The sequence below is a fragment of the Symphalangus syndactylus genome, chromosome 18 (assembly GCF_028878055.3).
Source record: "Symphalangus syndactylus isolate Jambi chromosome 18, NHGRI_mSymSyn1-v2.1_pri, whole genome shotgun sequence".
NCBI lineage: Eukaryota > Metazoa > Chordata > Mammalia > Primates > Hylobatidae > Symphalangus > Symphalangus syndactylus.
Window position 1 is genome coordinate 70,227,695 of NC_072440.2, and position 19,327 is coordinate 70,247,021.

Here is a 19,327-nt window from a genome sequence, read left to right on the forward strand (position 1 = left end):
AATGAAGATAATGATAGCACCTATCCTATGAGATTGTTGTGAGGATTAAGTGAGATGAAATATGTGAAATTCTTAGAAGAAAACCTACCACACTAGTAAGAATTCAAACTGTGTTCATTGCTATTGTGATATATGTAATTAATTGATTATTGTGGATCACGTACCCTTAATCTTTCAATTGTTCCTTAGTACTAGCTTTACTATTATGATTTGCAGATGAGGAACAGGTGCAGAGGGGTTAGTATCTATGTGCTTTCCACTTGTTACTTAATTTAGTAAGTGGGATCTTGGTATTCAGGCTTAGATCTTCTTCCATCCAAAGCTCATACCATTAATCTCCATGCAATACTGTTTTTCTAAAACATAACATCTTGAGCAGAGGAACAGACACATGTTTCCACCCCCATCAACTCCTCACAGAAATAAATTATCAAGAGCTTCATAGAACTCTCAAAACTACCTAATATCAGCTCTGGAAACTGTGTAACATAATTGATACTTCTGCTTATTTTATTAAATAAATCACAAGTATTTTGATCTAACTATGAAACAAAAGGCAAGGAAAACTTCAGCTTGGGTCAGTGTAGACAGTAGTGTCCTGGTATTGGAGAATCAACAACGGTGCAGTGATATGTACAGTTCAGGACCATGGAAAGCAGCATCCAGCTAAGAAGCACATGCATTTGCGATTTTCTCTACTTCGGTAACCTTGTGCCCAAGGTTAGCCATTTGTTGGTCCTTAACTGAGAAAGCAGGCAGGATTATAATTATGACTTACTTGAATAAGTTTCTCATATTTTCTAAACATTCTGATTTTCTTCTTGCTTCTTTTGTAGGGAGCATTCTGGGGTCTAATGGTTGGACTTGCGATGGGTCTCATTCGTATGATAACAGAGTTTGCTTATGGAACAGGGAGTTGCTTGGCTCCCAGTAACTGTCCCAAGATTATTTGTGGAGTGCACTATCTGTACTTTTCCATCGTTCTCTTTTTTGGGTCCATGCTTGTCGTCCTGGGAATTTCCCTCTTAACAAAACCCATTCCTGATGTACATGTGAGTGATGAGTAATGGATATATGCTAACTTTAAAATAAGAGTTCTTTGCCTTTTATTGTATGAGTGTATGAGTTCCAGGAAATGTATTCGTTGTATCTCTAGAGCTAGAAGAACCCTAAGAGATTACCAGTCACTGAAATAAAGAACAATTTGCACCTAGTATGTGCAAAGCACCAGTGAATTAAAAAGTAAGGGATTAGAAAATGGACATTATATTTGTAAACTTCACGGTGTAGTTGGGAAGTCAATCTACAGCATTGTCATAGGACACCAGGAAGAGAATAATTGGTGTTTCCAAAGACACTGGGAAAGACTTCACAGCAGAGCTGTCATCTGGGCTGTGCCTGTTTGGGCCAACAGGATTTCATATACAGCATGAACACTGACTGGCACAGAGATGGGAGGAAAGTACACGGTACCAGGGGGCAGGAAAAGAAAGAATAGAATAATGAGATGCATTTTTGCCTTTCAATTTGGCAAAAATGTTTAATATGAATAATATTTAATGTTAGTGGTTGATATTAGTGTTGTGGGAAAACTCCCACAGTCCAAACTGTTGGGAGAGTGCATACATTTTATAATTTATAGTAGAGCAATTGGGTAGTATTTATGGATAAAAACTTATGAATCAACAATCTCAGTTTTAGGAGCTTATTGTGTATAAATACTTGTTCAAGTAGGAAAAATATATGTATAAGGATTTTCTCTGCAAAAGTTTTCAAATAGGAAATAGCTGGGAGAAAATCCAGATTTCATCACAAAGGGAATGAGCGCACAAACACAGTGCATTGAACATTACGCAGCTGTTTAGAAACACGAGGGAGCTCTATTATTTGCTTTGAAAAAAAAGTTCATAATATGGTTAAGTGGAAAAATATGTGCAGAATAATATAATAATGTATAATAGCACTTTCTGAAATAAAACACATGTAGGCATATAGCTGTTTGTCTAAGCATACAAAAAAAATCTTAGAGCATACCCACCTAAGATTTTCAATAAGAGGCATCTCGGGGAGTGGGGAGACACTCTAGGGGCCCAACAAATATTAATTAATTATTTTTAAAATATAAATACTGCTTATATACTAATACTGTTTGAATTGTTTGAATTTATGACTAAACATGTGTAGCTTTTATGTATTTTGAATTTATCACTCATAATTTTGAAGCAATGCTTCTTTATATATTTTCCTGAGAAGTGGCCAGTAGATTATGTGTGAATGGGAAACCTGAAATACAGCACAGTTCAAAATGTTTCACCAAGGACATGTCACTGAAATTCCTAACTAAATATTTACGCTGAATATTGAGTTAGATGAAGGAACACTAGAAAACATATCATAGTTTTTAAATATATGTATGTTAAATTCTTATTTGCCAATAGAAGTAACCAATTTTACTAATTTTTAGGAAAAAAATATTGTCTGAAGGACCAGTGAGACCATTTTTCTGATTTATGTTTATGTTTCATTAATATGCTGCAAGGTTTAACTTTCAAAATAGACTGATAAATATCATGGTTATTTCAGAGAAAGTCATGAAAACTGTTGTGAACCTAGCCTAACAGTGCAGAAATGAGATGTCCCATGATGATAGTTTTTCAGCAAAACTAGAAATTACACTATGTGTAATTAAACAAATTGAAGGCCTCCCAAGAAGAGAGTTTTTAACAAAGAAAGTGGATCTAATATAAGAACTCCTGTGAATAAGAGCTTATGAAGATATGATTAGGAATCTTAGAAGGTGAAGCCATATGTTATGTCAAGAACAAATAAAACCAATTACAAATTCTAGTAAATTTGTACAAGAAAGTCATGAGCCAAATTAAAATGAGGTATAACTTAGAATAGGATAGATTATAAAGGTTTAAAACCCACTGATAGGCTGGGCGCGGTGGCTCACACCTGTCATCCCAGTACTCTGGGAGGCCAAGGTGGGTGGATCATCTGAGGTCAGGAGTTTGAGACCAGCCTGGCCAAAAACATAGTGAAACCCCGTCTCTACTAGAAATACAAAGATTAGCCGGGCATGGTGGCAGCCACCTTTAGTAATCCCAGCTACTTGGGAGGCTGAGGCAGGAGAATTGCTTGAGCCCAGGAGGCGGAGGTTGCAGTGAGCAGAGATCGCATCAGTGCACTCCAGCTGAGCAACAAGATAGAAACTCCTTCTTATTAAAAACAAAACAAAACGAAACAAAAAAAACATTGATACTTGGAGCAATTTCCTTAGAATGACCCAGGGCTGATATTTACTTGTGTCCAATCAGTACATACAGCATCAATTCTATTTTCAAATGCCTAAATCAACATACAGACTAACCATGGAAATCTTAATATATTTACAGAAAATAATAACAATTATATAAAGCATAATAGTTTAAAATAATGGTATAGCTGACAGAAGTTTGGAGATGGGTTAGGAAAAGCAGTGTGTAAGGCTACTAATTGCAACTGGAATTCAAGAATAGTACATAGATACCAGCCAAATGTGATGGATCCAGAAATAGAATTTAAGAAGATAGTTTGAAAGTTATAAAAGCAACCACTAGATAAACTGAAGGAAATCATGATGTGGCTAATAACTGTTGGATGTTAAGGACAATGAGTGAAGGTGGGGTATAGTGTAGGTTAGCTAAATCTTCAACTTTGCTGAAATTACAAATCCAGAAGTAGGTATTTTTAAGTATATCATTTGAAGTTCTAAATAGCACTCAGAAGAATTAAAAACAGAAAAACATTTAAAATGATGAGTATGTTTTGGTGAGTGAGTGTGGTAGGAAGCCTTTTCTTTGTGATCTATATTCTCTTGTGTGGTTTGATTTTTTTTTTAAAACCAGACAATAAACAAAAGTACCATTCTATTATATTACTGCAAACATTTGCCTATTACTAATGCACTTTTGTATGGTCCCTGTTCAGCTGTACCGCCTGTGCTGGGTTCTTCGGAACAGTACAGAGGAGCGAATCGATATAGACGCAGAAGAGAAAAGTCAGGAAGAAACAGATGATGGTGTTGAAGAAGGTAATATTTGGTTTACATTTGGTTTCCATGTAGGAACTCTGTGCACAGGCTTGTTTAAGGTTTTCTTTTAGTGTCATTAAATCCAGCTTCTGAAAAGCCTGTTAGATTTATGACAAACTGAAACTTTAAATTTTTACCTTTCCAATAACCAAGACAACATATTAAATCCATCTATTCATCTGCCTGTCCATTGGTTGGTTTGTGCACCCATCATCCATCCTTAGTTACTGAGATGACAATCAGTTACAGACTCGCCTGTTCCTAGTTACATAGTAAGTGGTCAATCTTGATTGTCTGCAAATAAGCATCTAGCCCCACCTTCTCTCCAACTTTATTTCTCAGTATTTTCTCTAACATACCCTCTATTCCAGGCAGACAGGTTGTCTCGCTTTTCCCCACATGTGCCAAGCTCCCTAGAATATTTCTACCTCCTGTCCAAGGGGGAAAAAATGCTTATTCTTTAAAACTAAGTTCTAATCTCACTTCCTTCATGAAAATTTCTCCATCAGTCATCCCCCTGGCTCTTTGTTTACCTAATGTTTTTTAAACCTCAGATAAGGTTTAGCACTTCACAATATGTTGTCTTAAACTGGACAATAATTGTCTGTTTTGGTTTGGTTTCTTCAAAGTGAAGAGTCAGTGCTTTCTGTTCCTTTTGACTTTTTATATCAGCATTCCTGAGTATGACTGGCCTATCATTTTCTGGTTTTGTACTAAGTCTTTGGTTTTGGTATTAAGATCATAGAGTTATCATAGAATGAATCAGAAATTAGCCTATTTTTCCATTTTATGAAAATATTTTAGTAAGATTGAAATAATGTTGCCATTGAATTTTGGTATTTTGCCAATAATACCATAAGCGCTGTATGTCTGTGTGTGTTGCACATCTTAATTATCGATCAAATTTATATAACGGCTATAGAACTATGTAGAGTTTCCATTTCTTCACTAACTGTTTTTGGAAAATTATATATTTCTAGGATTGTGTCCATTTAGTGCACATTTTAAGTATATTGGCATAAAGTTATTTATAGTGTCTACTTATCCATCTATGCTGCCTCTATAGTTGTGTTATCCTTTCAATCTCTAGTATATTTTATGATTTATCTTTTTTCTTAATCTTACTAAAGATTTGTCTAGTTTACTTTTCTCAAAGAACTAACTTCTGGCTTTGTCATTTCTATTATTTTCCTTCTTTTCTATTTCATCCTTTCTGTTTTTATTTGTATTCCCTTCCATTTACATTATTTGGGTTTATTCTCTTATTTTTTTTTTTTTACTAAGTTGCATATTAACTCATTCATTTCCAGTAAATCTGGAAATTTGATTTTTCTTTTGATTTTTCTTTGATTGTTCTTTTCTATATAAATAAGGCCATATACATTTCCCTCAAAGTAATACTGTTTTAAATTTCACAGCTTTTAATTTGTATAATTTTCATTATCATTTCTTTTTAAGTATAATCTTACTTTAATTATGATTTTTATAAACATTTGAGTTTAGAAGTATTAAATTTTCCAGTGCTGCAACAGATACCCATATACATGGGTCTTTCTGTATTTTTTGCCAGTGTAAGCTGAGGATAGATTTTGTGAAGTTCAGTTGTTGGGTCAAAGGGTTCATGCCTATATGATTTTGCAATATGCTACTAATTCCCCTCCATAGGGGACTTGCTTCCCTAGCAATGATATAGAAGAGTGCCTGTTTCCATGCAAACTCACTAACTTAGTATGTTGTGAAACTTCTGTATTTTTCCCACTGATAGATGAGAAAGTGGTATAGGTTTAGTTTACATTTCTCTTTTTTGAGTGAGCTTGAGAACCATGTGTCTTTTTTCTTTCAACTGTTTATTCATCTCTCTAATATGCTGACATGAGGCTGTTGATAGCCTTTTCTTACCTATTTTTAGAAACCCATTATATATTAAAGATATTAAACTCTTTGTAATAGAATATGCAAACGTTTCCCCCATTTTGTCATTTATTTTTACTTTGTTTATTGAACTTTATGCCATGCAAAAGTTGCCTGTTTTTATATGATTAAATTCATCTATATTTTCTCAGGGATTCCTCTTAACACTCCCAGCTGATAGTAATCGTTTTTTACAGTCATAAGGTACTACACTGACAAGGATTTCTAGTTCCTTTGTGATCTAGATCTTCTGCGATCATGTGCTTATCGTTGTTCCAGATTACCCTGAGCAATCACGTGGATGCCTCAAGAAAGCTTATGACTTGTTCTGCGGTTTGCAGAAGGGACCCAAGCTAACCAAGGAGGAGGAGGAAGCCTTGAGCAAGAAGCTCACAGACACGTCTGAGAGGCCCTTGTGGAGGACAATAGTGAACATCAATGCCATCCTCCTCCTGGCTGTGGTGGTCTTTATTTACGGCTACTATGCCTGAACTCTATCCGAGCCACTAGAATAATGAATAATTCTTAACAATGAACCGAAGGATAATTTTAGTGATTTTCATTTTATAGTATGTTGTGTGGCAAAAAAAAAAAAAAAAAAAAATGAGCAGTTGGTAATTTTATCCAATGAGATGACTACAGACTGGATATTTTGCTTTTGTTGTTCCTTTGTGTCACTAAGAGTTGATAATTTATAAAACTGTGAAGTGACCTCTACGTGTGTAAACAAGACACACAGGTCTAAATTCTATTTTTCCAGCTTTATTGAGGTATAGTAAACAAATGAAAATTGTTTATATTTAGGATGTACAACGTGATGATTTGATATACTATACATTCTGAAACAATAACCACAATCAAGTTAACTAACACATCTATCACCTCACATGTTTACCTTTTCTGTGTGTGCGGTGAGAACAACTGATAGACTCTTGGTAAATTTCAAGCACACAATACAGTATTATTAGCTACAGTCACCATGCTATCCTTTGCACCCTCAGAATATATTCATCTTATGAGTGAAGGTTTGTACTCTAATACGTCCCCAGTTACCTACCCCTTCGCCCCAGGCAACCATCATCTACTCTCTGCTTCTATGAGTTCAACTTTTCATTGCAGCACTATTCACAATAGCTAAGATACAGAAACAATTTAAGTGTGCTGTGATGGGTGAATGATGAGAATGTTGTATATATACATAATGGAATATGATTCAGACATAAAAATGAAGGAAATCCTGCCACTTGCAACAATGTGAATGAACCTGCAGAACATTACGCTAAGTGAAATAAGCCAGACACAGAAAGACAAATGCTATAGGATCTCACTTATATGTGAAGCCTTAAAAAGAAAATGACCAGGTGATAGGGTTTGGCTGTGTCCCCACCCAGCTCTCATCATGGATTGTAGTTCCCATAATCTCCACGTGTTGTGGGAAGGACCTGGTGGGAGGTAATTGAATTGTGAGGGCGGTTATCCCCATGCTGCTGCTGTTGTGATCGTGAGTTCTCATGAGATCTGATGGTTTTATAAGGGGCTTCCCCCCACTTCGCTTTGCACTTCTTTCTCTCGCCGCCTTGTGAAGAAGGACATGTTTACTTCCCCTTCCACCATGACTGTAAGCTTCCTGAGGCCTCCTCAGTCATGCTGAACTGTGGGTCCATTAAACCTCTCTCCTTTATAAATTACCCAGTCTCCGGTATGTCTTTATTAGCAGCATGAGAACAGACTAATACACCAGGCAAATTGCCCTACCTCATACTTGCTTTCTGAAGTTCCCAGAGATTTCCATTTGAAAAGAATGCCTCTTCCAACTCTGCCTCACCTAGTAACCTCCTCATCTACACAACAGTGACTTCTCCTATGAGGCGACCTTCGCTCAGTTATTTCAAGGATTTAAAAAATAAAAATGTTTTCTAATAGTTGACAGGGGGGTGAACTAGAAATATCCTTTGTAAATATCTTTTAAATATACTGGAAATTACTGCTTACATCTTAAAGCCATTTGTCACTGAATACTAAAACATCAAACCATTGATTTTTAACTGCTTCATTAAAATATAATTCACATATTATAAAATGTATCTAAAGCATATAATTCAGTGTATTTTAATATCTTCACAGAGTTTTGCAATAATTATCACAATCTAATTTTAGATATTAACATTTATTGGCATCCTTGAATATACATATTTCTCTGTCTTTATTTCTGTTTTAACACAGTGAGTGACAATTATCTCTATGTAGAATTGTAGAGAGGTTTAAAACCACCTTTTTGTAAGCAAGTCAATAAACTAAAATATGTTTTAATAAATTATGTAAGAAACATGGAAGAGGGCCAGGCGCAGTGGCTCGCACCTGTAATCCCAGCACTTTGGGAGGATGAGGTGGGCAGATGACGAGGTCAGGAGTTCGAGACCAGCCTGGCCAACATAGTGAAACCCTGTCTCTACTAAAAATACAAAAAATTAGTTGGGCGTGGTAGCAGGCGCCTGTAGTCCCAGCTACTCAGGAGGCTGAGGCAGGAGAATCGTTTGAACCTGGGAGGCGGAGGTTGCAATGAGCCGAGACCACACCACTGCACTCCAGCCTGGGTGACAGAGTAAGACTCCATCTCAAAAAAGAAACATGGAAGAGAGAGCACTTTCAGCACATGCTGAAGACTGTCTCTTCCTGGGTAAAAATAATAAAAATTAAAGAAACATATCCATCATATTGTTATAAAAATTCAAACAATGCCCTTGGGTCTGTAGAATTAAATATAATACTCTTCACTGACAACCCAATCCTCTCATCTACTGTTACTAACTTCCCAAAGAAGTAGACAGGCTAAAGCATATGTTCTAGTAAGTAGTTTTTCTATTAATTTATATACATATGTAAACATACACATACATTTACAAAATGCAATCTTCCTTTATGTGTTATTTTGTGACTGGCTTTTTCACATAAAATATATGCTGGAGATCTTTGCCTATCTGTACAAATAGATCTCCCTCCTTCTTCTTATAGCTGCACTATTGTTCCATAGGATAGTTCACTATAATTTGGCCACTTTTCTACTGAGGAACATTCATGTTGGTTTCAATTATTTGCTATTATCTACAATACTCAAATAGACATACCTGTATATTCATCTTTGGACATATTTGCTAGTTTTATTTTCTTTATTTTCCTAGAAATGGAATACTGGAGCAAAGTGTACAAGCATTAATATTTTGATTAAAAATTATTTTCCACAAAGGATTTGCCAATTTATATTCTCATCGGTGTATGAGAGTTTTTATTTACTCACATGCTTGACTACAGGGTATATTACCAATGGTAGTGAATTTTTGTCAATTTGATGATTGAAAAATAATTTCATTTTTTAAATTGGTATTTCTCCACTTACTAGTGAGATTGTATGTATTCGCATGTATTTATTAGCTATTCATATTTTTTCTGTGAATTACTTGATATCCTGTACCAATTCTCTAATTCATTTACAGATATTCTTTACATATTCTGTATATTTATTATTTGCATATGAATAGCAAGTATTTTTTCCTAAAGTCTATGTCTTGCCTTGTAACTTTATGTTGTCTTTTATTGTACAGAAGCTTTAATTTATATTTAGTCAAATTGTTTCTTTTTTTCTTATGACTTCTGGGTTTTGTGAGTTACTTTCAATTGTCTTTTTAGGGTTTTGTTGTCCTTGTTTTGTTCGAAATGACATACTGAAATCCTACATTATATTGCAATTTACTTTATTCTGTTTATACTGCATTGTGGACATTACTAAGACTAACTAATGTAGATCAAATGTATTTATTTTAATTTCTGCCTAATTTATAATACTGAATGTATTTTATTTCCTTAGCAATTCCCGCTTTTTCTTTTCTTTCTTTCTTTTTTTTTTTAAGACAAGTTTTTGCTCTGTCACTGAAGCTGGAATGCAGTGGCACTATCATGGTTTGCTGCAGCCTCCAATTCCTGGGCCCAGTGATTCAGTAAGGCCAGAAATTAAAAGAAAAAGAAAAACTTCTGGGCCAAAGAAATCCTCCTGCCTCTGCCTTCCAAGTATCTGGGACTACAGGTACATGCCACCACACCCTATTTTTTTCAGAGATGGGATCTTGCCATGTCAGGCTGCTCTTGAACTCCTGACTTCAAGTTACCCACCTCAGCCTCCCAAAGCGCTGGGATTACAGGCATGAGCCACTGCATCCAGCCAACAACTCCCCTTTAGATGGACATTCAAGTTAAGTACTCTTTGCCACCACAAATAGTGTCGTAGCGATCATCTTTTACACTGTATGGTTTCATTTCTACAAGATAGAATCCTGTAGTGGTATAACTTAGCCACAGCTATGTTTACTTACAATTTTTATAGATACTGATTAGTTACTTTCCAAAAAGTTGAAGCAATTCACATTCCTATGAACAGGGAACAAGCAGGAGGACTGTTTCCCCTGTAGGCTCAGTAGCAACAAAAGTTGTTGCTTTTTCAAAAAATATATATATATATTGCTAATTCCCTTGGTGAAAAATCTCACAGGAGTGCTAACTAATCAGTTATTTTAACTTCAATTAGCTGCCTATTTATAACCTTTTCCTATTTTTCTATCAAGTGGTTTAAGGTGAGGAACATTCTTAAATAAAACAGGAAACCTAAAAATAATAAACACATTTTGTATATCAAAAGGCAGTGCAAATGAAATTGAAAATGTGGAGACCAAAAGATATTACAAAACACGAAAAAAAGAGCTCCCATGAATAAATGAGAAAGAGACAAGCCCAATGTATACATATATATCGACATATATGTATACATATATAGATGTATACATCTATATATATGTGTACATATATACACACATACATATGTATACATATATACACATACATATATATAGTGTGTGTGTATATATAGTGTGTGTGTATGTGTGTGTGTGTATATATATATATATATATATATATATAAAACCTCCTTGGAATAGACAATGTCTTCATACAGGGGACACAAAAATTACCAATCATAGGAGAAAAAAGCAATATATTGGACTACATCAAAATTGAAAACTTCTAGCTAATAAAAGTCACCTTAAAGGAAATGACCAAACAACCCACAAAATAACTGAAAATACTTAGAGTACGCACACGTCTGACAAAGGAGTTGTATCCAGAATAAAAAGACCAACAGCCCAACTTTAAAACTCAAAAAAAAAAATGACACTTGGAGGAGAGCTTCTAGGTGACTGACTAGAGATGCCCAATATTCGTCTCCTCCACAAAGAAGGAGCAAAACAGATAATCACACATCAAATAGAGCATCTAAGAGAGAACAGTGGAATTCAGTGGGGAAGTGACAGGAACCATCCGAGGTACAGAAGGAGAGAAAAGCAAGACCAGATGAGCTCCCCAGTGCAGGGGAAAAGGTGAGTGAGAGATTCCCAGGGGTCCACATTCCCACCACAGATTTCTGCAACCCTGGCCATGAGAGAGCCCCTCAACCCTCGTGGGCCCTGAGACAGCATAGGATTATGCTGCCCGTACTTGTCCACACGATGGCATTGTTCCAGAGAGGGAGTCATGCTGGTACCACACACACACTTTAGATCCAAGCAGCTCCAGCACATGCCATTTTGAGAGCCCAGCCCCCATGAGGATTGCCTCTTGCCCTGGGGCCCAACAGCCCTGCATCTCCACATCCCTAGAGCCCCCCTCACATCTCCCCTTATCCACTTGGGGGGCTACAGCAGCATGATGCCGGCTAGACCAGCTGCGTGAACGGTCTGCAGCACTCTAGCCCACACAAGAGTCCTACACCCCAGGGAATGGGCAATGCAGTGCACCAAGGAGGCCGGCTCCATGACAAAGGAAACCCAAGTGCATGAGCCTGAGAGCCACCTGCCTGTGGCTGCTGCCCCATATCCCACCCCCAGCAGCAAGGCTGACACACAATTGCATGTACCTTCATTGTGTCTGGGAACCAGCCCACCCAGATGCTGTCCCAGGGCTTGAGGGAAGACTTGCCCCACTCACCACCGCTGCACTTCCAGGCAAGCACCTGGGAGCCTGGGAATGGTTCTGCCCCACCTGTTGCCATGGGCACAGGCATGAACCATCAGGAGGCCCGCCAGCAGACCCAGCACCACATTGTGACACAGGCTCATACAAAAACCCCTCCCTGGGATGCCCCTACCCCCAGCCCCCACTGCAGCTGTGAGGAAGGAAGCTCTGGCCACTCCCCCGGTGGCATCTGCCCATTATGGAGTCCACACACCCTTCACCCCCGCCCCCACAGGTAAGGGGACAAGTGACATCCTGTGACCAGGAGCAGGATCCCTGGAGGACATCAGCGTCTTGGGTTTGGTTTTCCCACCAACCATCATGCAGTCATGGGGATGAGTTTATCAGAGGGCATTTATGCCACTAGGAGGAATTTTCATGGACAGGGATACGTGGTCTCCCTGGGGGAGTTGACTCAACACTGATTGCTTGGTGATACCATGGGGTGATGCAGAGAGTACCCTCTCCCTCCAGGGAGAAGCTGGTTACCCTAGAGTGCAGTGTCCTGGGAACCTTCCCATTAACCTAGCCCTGACTCCAGGAGTTTCAGCCCCATCTTCCCAGGTCTTGTCCCAGTTGGGATGGCCCTGGCCAGTGAGGCCCGGCTGGTCCCCCTCAACAAAACGGAGGCTCCATCCTTGATCCCTGGACCCCTCAACCTGGTTTTACATTGGGTGGGTCAGGTGGGGTGATGGCTACCATTTCCTTATTCGAACGGGGGACATGAGAGAGTCTCCAGAGTATGGTCCTTAAATACCTCCTCCTACTAACGGAAGTGGGATCAGTGGGGGATCCCAGACCTGGGGCAGGAAAGGGACATGACAAGACAGGACCTCTCACCCTCTGAGAATCAGGAGCCACTGAAGCCTCCGGAGCAATGAAAGAAAATGAGGTGCCCCCTGAGGAGGTGCTCAGCGGGCAAATGTTTATGTTTTGTAGCACATCACGATCGCCGATTCAATATAACCGCAGTGGATCCCGCATGTCAGATGTCCTCACATGCTGGAGCTCACTCTGGCTCTATGTTGTTCTGTTCACCCTGGAGTATGGCCGAGCACCAGTTCGTCCATTATCAAAGTGGTGAATAAAAGGGAAGAATCTACACTTCTTCTGTTTTCCCAAAGCAGGAAGCACACTCCTAGGTTCACAGCACAGCTGCTGGGCCCTCCCTTCACCAACACACTGCAGCTCTCACAAGAAGGAGGTGAACGCAAGCCTCAACCCTCTGTCTTCCTTGTCATCTGAAGCACAAAGTTATCGATCATCAAACACAGCTAACGTCACTAAAAGAATGATGAACATGGGTGGCTTTGCTGGAAGTAACCACATGTCCTAGGAAGCAGTTATGCCAATGTCCAGCCTGAACCCCACTGAGCCTCTTGATGCTAGAACAATTTTTCAGGAAAAGAGAAGCTAAAGGAAGCACTGGGTTCCTGCTCAGGGAGGCGGTGGCTGCATCCTGACCGTGGGAGGGTCTCAGGACCAGCTCTCCACTCCTGCCACTCCTGCCTTGCTAGGAAAAGCCTGACAGCCATTTGGGAGACAGCTGCAGATAGAATGAGCCTAAAAACACATTCACCACTGATAACATCAAGTATTTACTCCACATAGAAACTAAAGTTAAATTCACAAATGCGTAACGCACCACAAAGTCAACTAAAAATATATGCAGTGAAATACACAAGACATTTGGTGAGACCCTCGTTAACTATTTTTTCGTGTCAAGAAATCATTGATTCTCTCCATTGAAGTTTGTGATGGCTTTCGCATTTGCTTCAGACTATTGTCTGAGGGAATCGTTTATTCTGTTGTGGGTGAGTCAACATTATTTGAAAATCAAAAATTATGGGGCCCTGGTGATGGGAAACTTGGGGACATTATTATTCTTTCGTCTCCCTATTTTTGTGTTCAAAGATCTTCATAACAAAAATGTACAACTTATAAAAAGAAGGTGAAGCTTGGGGACAGCGTCCAGGGGTGGAGTGGACCCTGGCAATGTGCCCAGGAGGCCCATGGAGATGAGGGAGACCTGGGTGATCCCCTCTCCCACGGGCTTGAGATGCCTGAAATTCAGTTCAGCTCACGGCTAGGGCAGGGATGGCTGAGACTGAGCTCTATAGGGACTTTCTTTCTGCAGCAATTGTGGAAAAATCGCCCAGACCTTGCATCTCTGTCCCTGCCCTTGCTGGGCCACATCACTGCCCTGGTGAAGGCAGCTGCCATGTCCCTGATGAACAAGAAACAGTGGGGGACCCAGGCCCAGGCATTATGGATTAACCAAAGCAACCAAGGCCTCTGAGGGGCCAAACTCCCCACCATCAGGGACTCTAAGATGAGGGTGTCTCTGAATGAGACTGCAGGTGCACATGGTGAGGGGGTGAGGGGACTGAACAATGGGAGGGAGGGACAGGGGGAGTGGGGCCTGGCAGGATGGGGTTGTTTGGGGGAGTCGAGACCCCTTGGATGCCTGACCTTGCCTGTAGCCCCAAGGTCACACTCACCCTGCCCTGACCTTATGTGACCCAGCCCTGATTCTAGTCCAGAATAAGACTCTGACAGACTCCCCCCGACAAACACAGGATGCGCATTCTGTGCCTGGGACGGTGCCTTTGCTGATTTGACCGGATCCTCCCCTCACACAGGCTGACCATCGCAGACTCAGCCACACACCAAGCACACACTCACTCCACCCCAGAGCCTGACTTTAGAATTAGAAACTTTATGGTTGAGATCTCAGCCACGTGCTGGTTAACTCTGGACCTCACCCCAAGCCCATGTGATTACAACTGATCATCTGTGTGCCTCAGTCTCCTCCCGAGTCCCAGAGCTAGTGACATGAACACCAGTATCTTGTAGGAACAAGGCACTGAGGTCCCAGAAGGAAAGTGAGGTACAGAGACCAGGCTTAAGTGACAGGAAGTGGCAGCTGTCTCAGCTGTTTTGGAAGCCTGAGAACTGATTTCCCGGACCTAAAGTAAGGGATGCTGGCCTCATGACCCCTCAGGCCAGGACCCTGCACTGAGTGCCTGTGGCCATATTTAGACAGCATGTGGCCTCTGCTGGCACTGTCTGGGGATAGCAGAAAAGAGTACTAGAGAGTGGACATGGGAAGATTCTATGTAAAATTCAAGAAAAGGGAACTTTCAAAAGAGCCCATGGGGCCCTCCCAGGCCTGCCAGGCCAGCTCACAGCTCCAGGTGGGCACCCCAAGCATCTCAGAGCCACAGAACAGCCACGGCAATGTCCCCTGGGAAGCAGCAGCACCTGCCACTTGCTTTGGCTGTGACCCGCATCTCGGGCCTGCCCTCTGTGCATCTTGGCTGGAAGACAGCTGGGAAAGAGGCCATGCTCTCCTCCAGGCAGAGGGGCCCAGCGGGAAGTGCATTAGCCAGGCCCGCACCAGCTGCCAGACCTGCTCAGGAACAGCACGGGCCACACGCCTGCCCAAAGGCCTCTCCCCAAACCCTCTTCTCCCTTGGAGACCAGGACCCTGGAGTCGCTGTCTGGAGATCTGGCCAATAACCCTCTGGACCCCAGGGCTGTTTGTGGTTCCCCTGGAAGAAGAGGCAAAGGGCCCGAATGCCTGCGACACATGCCCGGGGGCTGGACAAGGACACTGCCCTGGAGAGGGCTTCCTTCAGACGCTGCTGCAGGGCTTGTCGCTCTCTATGCCTTCTCTGCTGCTTGACTTCAGCCTCACAGCACGTGGGGTGTGACTGGCATGAGGGGCAGGCAGGTGAGGAGGAGGTCCCTAGGCAGGTGCGTGGCTGCAGCACAGAGAGACCAGTGCTCACTGGGCCTGCTGCCTGGCATACTCAGGGGCCTGGAGGACGGGTGCATGGAGTCAGTTTGCGGAACAAATGGGGTCTTGTTGTGGCAGGGGATGGGGAGCCGCCCTGGGCCTGGCCTTCGGTCTGGTAAAGATGAACACCTCAGGCTGTGCAGTACCTGGCCCTCAGTCTGTCAGAGATGAATACCCCAGGCTGTGCAGCAGCTTCAGTGTCATCCCACACCACACTGCCCTGGCAACACCTGGCCACAGTGGCTTGGACAAGACGCCCCTGTCAGCCCCTGGGCTGTAACTCAGTGGGCCAGCATCTGCCCAAAGCAGGAATCCTGGGAAGGGCTGGCCATTGTCCCTCCCGACTCAGTTGCTCTCAGCTCCCTACTGTGCCATCGGGTGCTCTCAGGACAGATGCTTCCAGGACAGGCTCTTCTACAAAAAAGGGGTTGCCTCCTGGGCCCGGAGTCACAGCATAGACAAGGAGGCTTTTGGACACCTAGGCAGGGTCACTCTGCACAGATCTCATGAATGAAAATCCTCATCAGAAAATACATCACCGTTCCTCCAGGATGTGACTGTTTCTAGAGAGAGCCTCATTTCTATTTCCCACTCCCTCCTCCACATGCTACAAGAAATAGAAGCAGCAGCATAAGAAAATGAAGAGGAACAAGAAAATGATGATAAGGAGAAGAAAAGAAAAAGAACAGGCAAGGGAAGCAGGAGGCCTATTATAGCTTTTGTCCCCTCCCTGATTCATGAAATTTAAAAAAGCCCAAGACTATCCCAACAAAAAACAAGCACAAAGATACACAAATAGTCACTACCCAAACTTTGTTAATAATTACACAATGCTGCCACTCACGCCTGGCTCAGGACCTACCAGGAGGAGGGTGCCCTCCAGATTCTGCAGGAGAAGCGGAGGAGACTCCTCCTTCCCCAGGCTGTGCCTCCACCTCTGCCACAGAGGCCCACAGCTTCCTACCCACCCCAGGCCAGGCCGAGCCGGGCAGGTCAGCCCTGCAGCGCTCCTACCCACCTTCCCAACCTCCAGACTTGCTGCTGCTGCCACCACTAGCGCTGATGCCAATACAACCACCGTTCCTGTTGCCCTCAATCCACTGGTCCACCCTACAAGGCTCCTACCACCTGGACACCACAGCAACCCTGCCCTTGCCCAGGCAGCAGCCAGCCACCCTCCTACTGCTCTGGCACTCTGCAGTCCGCAACGCTGCTCTCCTACCGCTCTGGTGCTTTGCAGTCTCCGTCGCCACGACCAACCACAGCAAGGTGAACTGCGGTGCCTCCAGCTCCAACCTCCAGCATGGAATAAGTGGCTCCTCCTCCTGGCACAGAGCAACTGGGCGGGCAAAGTCAGATAAGCCTAGAACAAGATGCAGACAGTGGTAGCATTAGAGTCTCACCTTGTCATGCTGGCCACTGGGTGGCAGGGACCAGTTTTAGCAAAGGCACTCACACCTACCCTCCAAAGTCCAGCCTCCCTTTTTGGCCCAAGTTCACCAGGAACTGGGGCCTGGGGTGGGGACTGGAGACACCACAGTACAGTGTCCGGGCTTCCCACTCCACACGAACCTAGCTGTGCTCCTCAGGAAGCAGAAGCAGCAGAAACTCAACCCCAGCCAGCCCTCCCCACCCAAGTGCCCGTAGCTGTTCCTGACGCCTCCACCCACAGGGCCCTGTCACTCTGTGATGTCTGCTGTGTGCCCAGGGGTCCCAGACGGTCTCAGCAACACATGGTGAGAGGGCGCGGGCCTGGGAACCACAGCGGGTCTAGGGGCCGGGCCGTGCTCAGGATCCCCGCAGAAATGCTGTGTGCTGGCCAGGAGCAGGAGGAGACGGCCCTCTAGAGACTGGAGTCCCTCTCACCTCCTCTGACCACCGCTGTCACTGACACCTCCGCTGCCCGCCACCAGAGGGGCAGTGCAGCCCCCGATAGCGCCCCCAACCCTCCCCCACAGCCGGCAGTGTAGCACCCGATGGCAACCCCAACCTGCCCCTGCCTCAGACACTGCAGCACCAATGGCACCCGCAAGCCACCCCCTGCCTTGGGCAGCGCAGCCCGGGATAGCTCCCCCAACCCACTCCCTGCCATAGGCAGTGGCTGTAGACAGTGTAGCCACGGGTAGCGACCCCAACCAGATCCCTGCCGTGGGCAGTGATGCCCCGATATGGCACCCAAATCGCCCCCTACAGCAGGCAGTGCAACCCTAGATAGTGCCCCTATCTGCTCCCCACTGGGAGAAGCACCCCATGATAGCACCCTCAACCCACTTCCTGCCTCCAGGCAGTGCAGCCACAGATAGCACCCAAACTTACTCCCCACCTCGGGCAGTGCAGCCACAGACAGCTCACCTAAACCACCCCCTGCCCAGGGCAGTGTAGCCCCCATAGCGCACTCAACCTGCCCCTGCTGCAGCCAATGCAGCCCCAGATAGCACACCTACCAGCTCCCTGCTAGGCAGTACAGACCCCTGATAGCACCCAACCCACCCCTTCACCACAGGCAGTGTACCCGGCCCTCAATAGCGCCCCCAACCAACCCCTCCACCCCCTCTCCATGGGCAGTCCAGCCCTGGTACCAATCCCAACAACCCCCCGCTACCTGTCTCAGTGTAGCTCCCAGAGAGCGCCCTCAACACCCCTCTCCCCACTGCCAGCAGTGTAGCACCCTATAGTAACCCTAACCCGTCCCCCACCACCAGGATTGCAGCCCCAGATAGTGCCCCCAACCCGCTCCCCACTGTGGGCAGTGCAGCCATGGATAGTGCCCCCAACCACCTCCCAGGTGCAGGCAATGATGCCCTGGATATCACACCCGCCCCTGTCCACCACAGGCAGAGTAGCACCAGATAGCAGCACCTACCCTCGCCACCAGCAGTGTTGCACCCACTAGCCCCCCACAACCTGTCCCCAACAAGGGCATTAGGGCATTGCAGCATCCGATAGTTCTACCAACTCACCACCCCTACCCGGCCGCGGGTAGTGCATCCCCAGATAGTGCCCCCAAAACTCCCCACTGCCGCAGGAATTACAGCTTGGGATAGCGCCCCAAGCCATCTCCAGCCATAGGCAGCGCCCCCCCGGATAGCGCCCCCACCCCACTCCCCTCAGCCGGCAGTGACGCCGGAGATACCACACCCAACCAGCCCCCCAACACGGGCAGTGACGCCCTGGATAGGGCCCCCAACCCGCCCCCCACGCCACAGGCAGTACGGCCTGCGATAACGAACCTATTCTGCCATCTTTTCACCCTTCTGGCTGCGCTGTAGTCTCTCTCGCGGCCACCAACCGCAGCAGCAAGGCGAGCCACCGTAGGCTCCACCTCCAGCATGCGCAGTAGATGACTCTAGCCTCTGGCATGCGCGGCAAGTGGCTCCTCCTCCTTCTCCTCTAGGCCCGGCACAGAGCAGTACGGAGGCCGACGCAGATGAGCCTGCAATGGCGAGCCGCCCCCTCTTGGCATCTTTTATATACTGAGTTTAATG

General features: G+C 44.1%; 1 protein-coding gene and 1 long non-coding RNA gene across 8 annotated transcripts in view; one reads left to right on the forward strand and one right to left on the reverse strand.

Moving 5' to 3' along the window:
- SLC5A4 (solute carrier family 5 member 4) overlaps window positions 1-6,612 on the forward strand; it is a 163,153-nt gene extending 156,541 nt beyond the window's left edge. For 3 of the 4 annotated variants that reach the window (XM_063623640.1, XM_063623641.1, XM_063623642.1), the window contains 3 exons: window positions 837-1,052; window positions 3,973-4,075; window positions 6,266-6,562. In XM_063623640.1, coding sequence (XP_063479710.1) covers window positions 837-1,052; window positions 3,973-4,075; window positions 6,266-6,477 — 531 coding nt within the window. In that variant the 3' untranslated portion in view covers window positions 6,478-6,562. Of the gene's footprint in view, window positions 1-836; window positions 1,053-3,972; window positions 4,076-6,265 lie in introns of all 4 variants that reach the window. The other variant, XM_055254452.2, reaches the window with a different exon arrangement.
- Window positions 1-19,280, reverse strand: part of LOC129468645 (uncharacterized) — a 62,048-nt gene extending 42,768 nt beyond the window's left edge. For 3 of the 4 annotated variants that reach the window (XR_010117179.1, XR_010117181.1, XR_010117180.1), the window contains exons 1-2: window positions 19,073-19,280; window positions 17,065-17,205 (exon numbers count right to left, since the gene is read on the reverse strand). This is a non-coding gene — a long non-coding RNA (uncharacterized lncRNA). Of the gene's footprint in view, window positions 1-6,558; window positions 13,282-17,064; window positions 17,206-19,072 lie in introns of those variants that run through there. The other variant, XR_008652737.2, reaches the window with a different exon arrangement.
- Window positions 19,281-19,327: the final 47 nt, after the last annotated feature.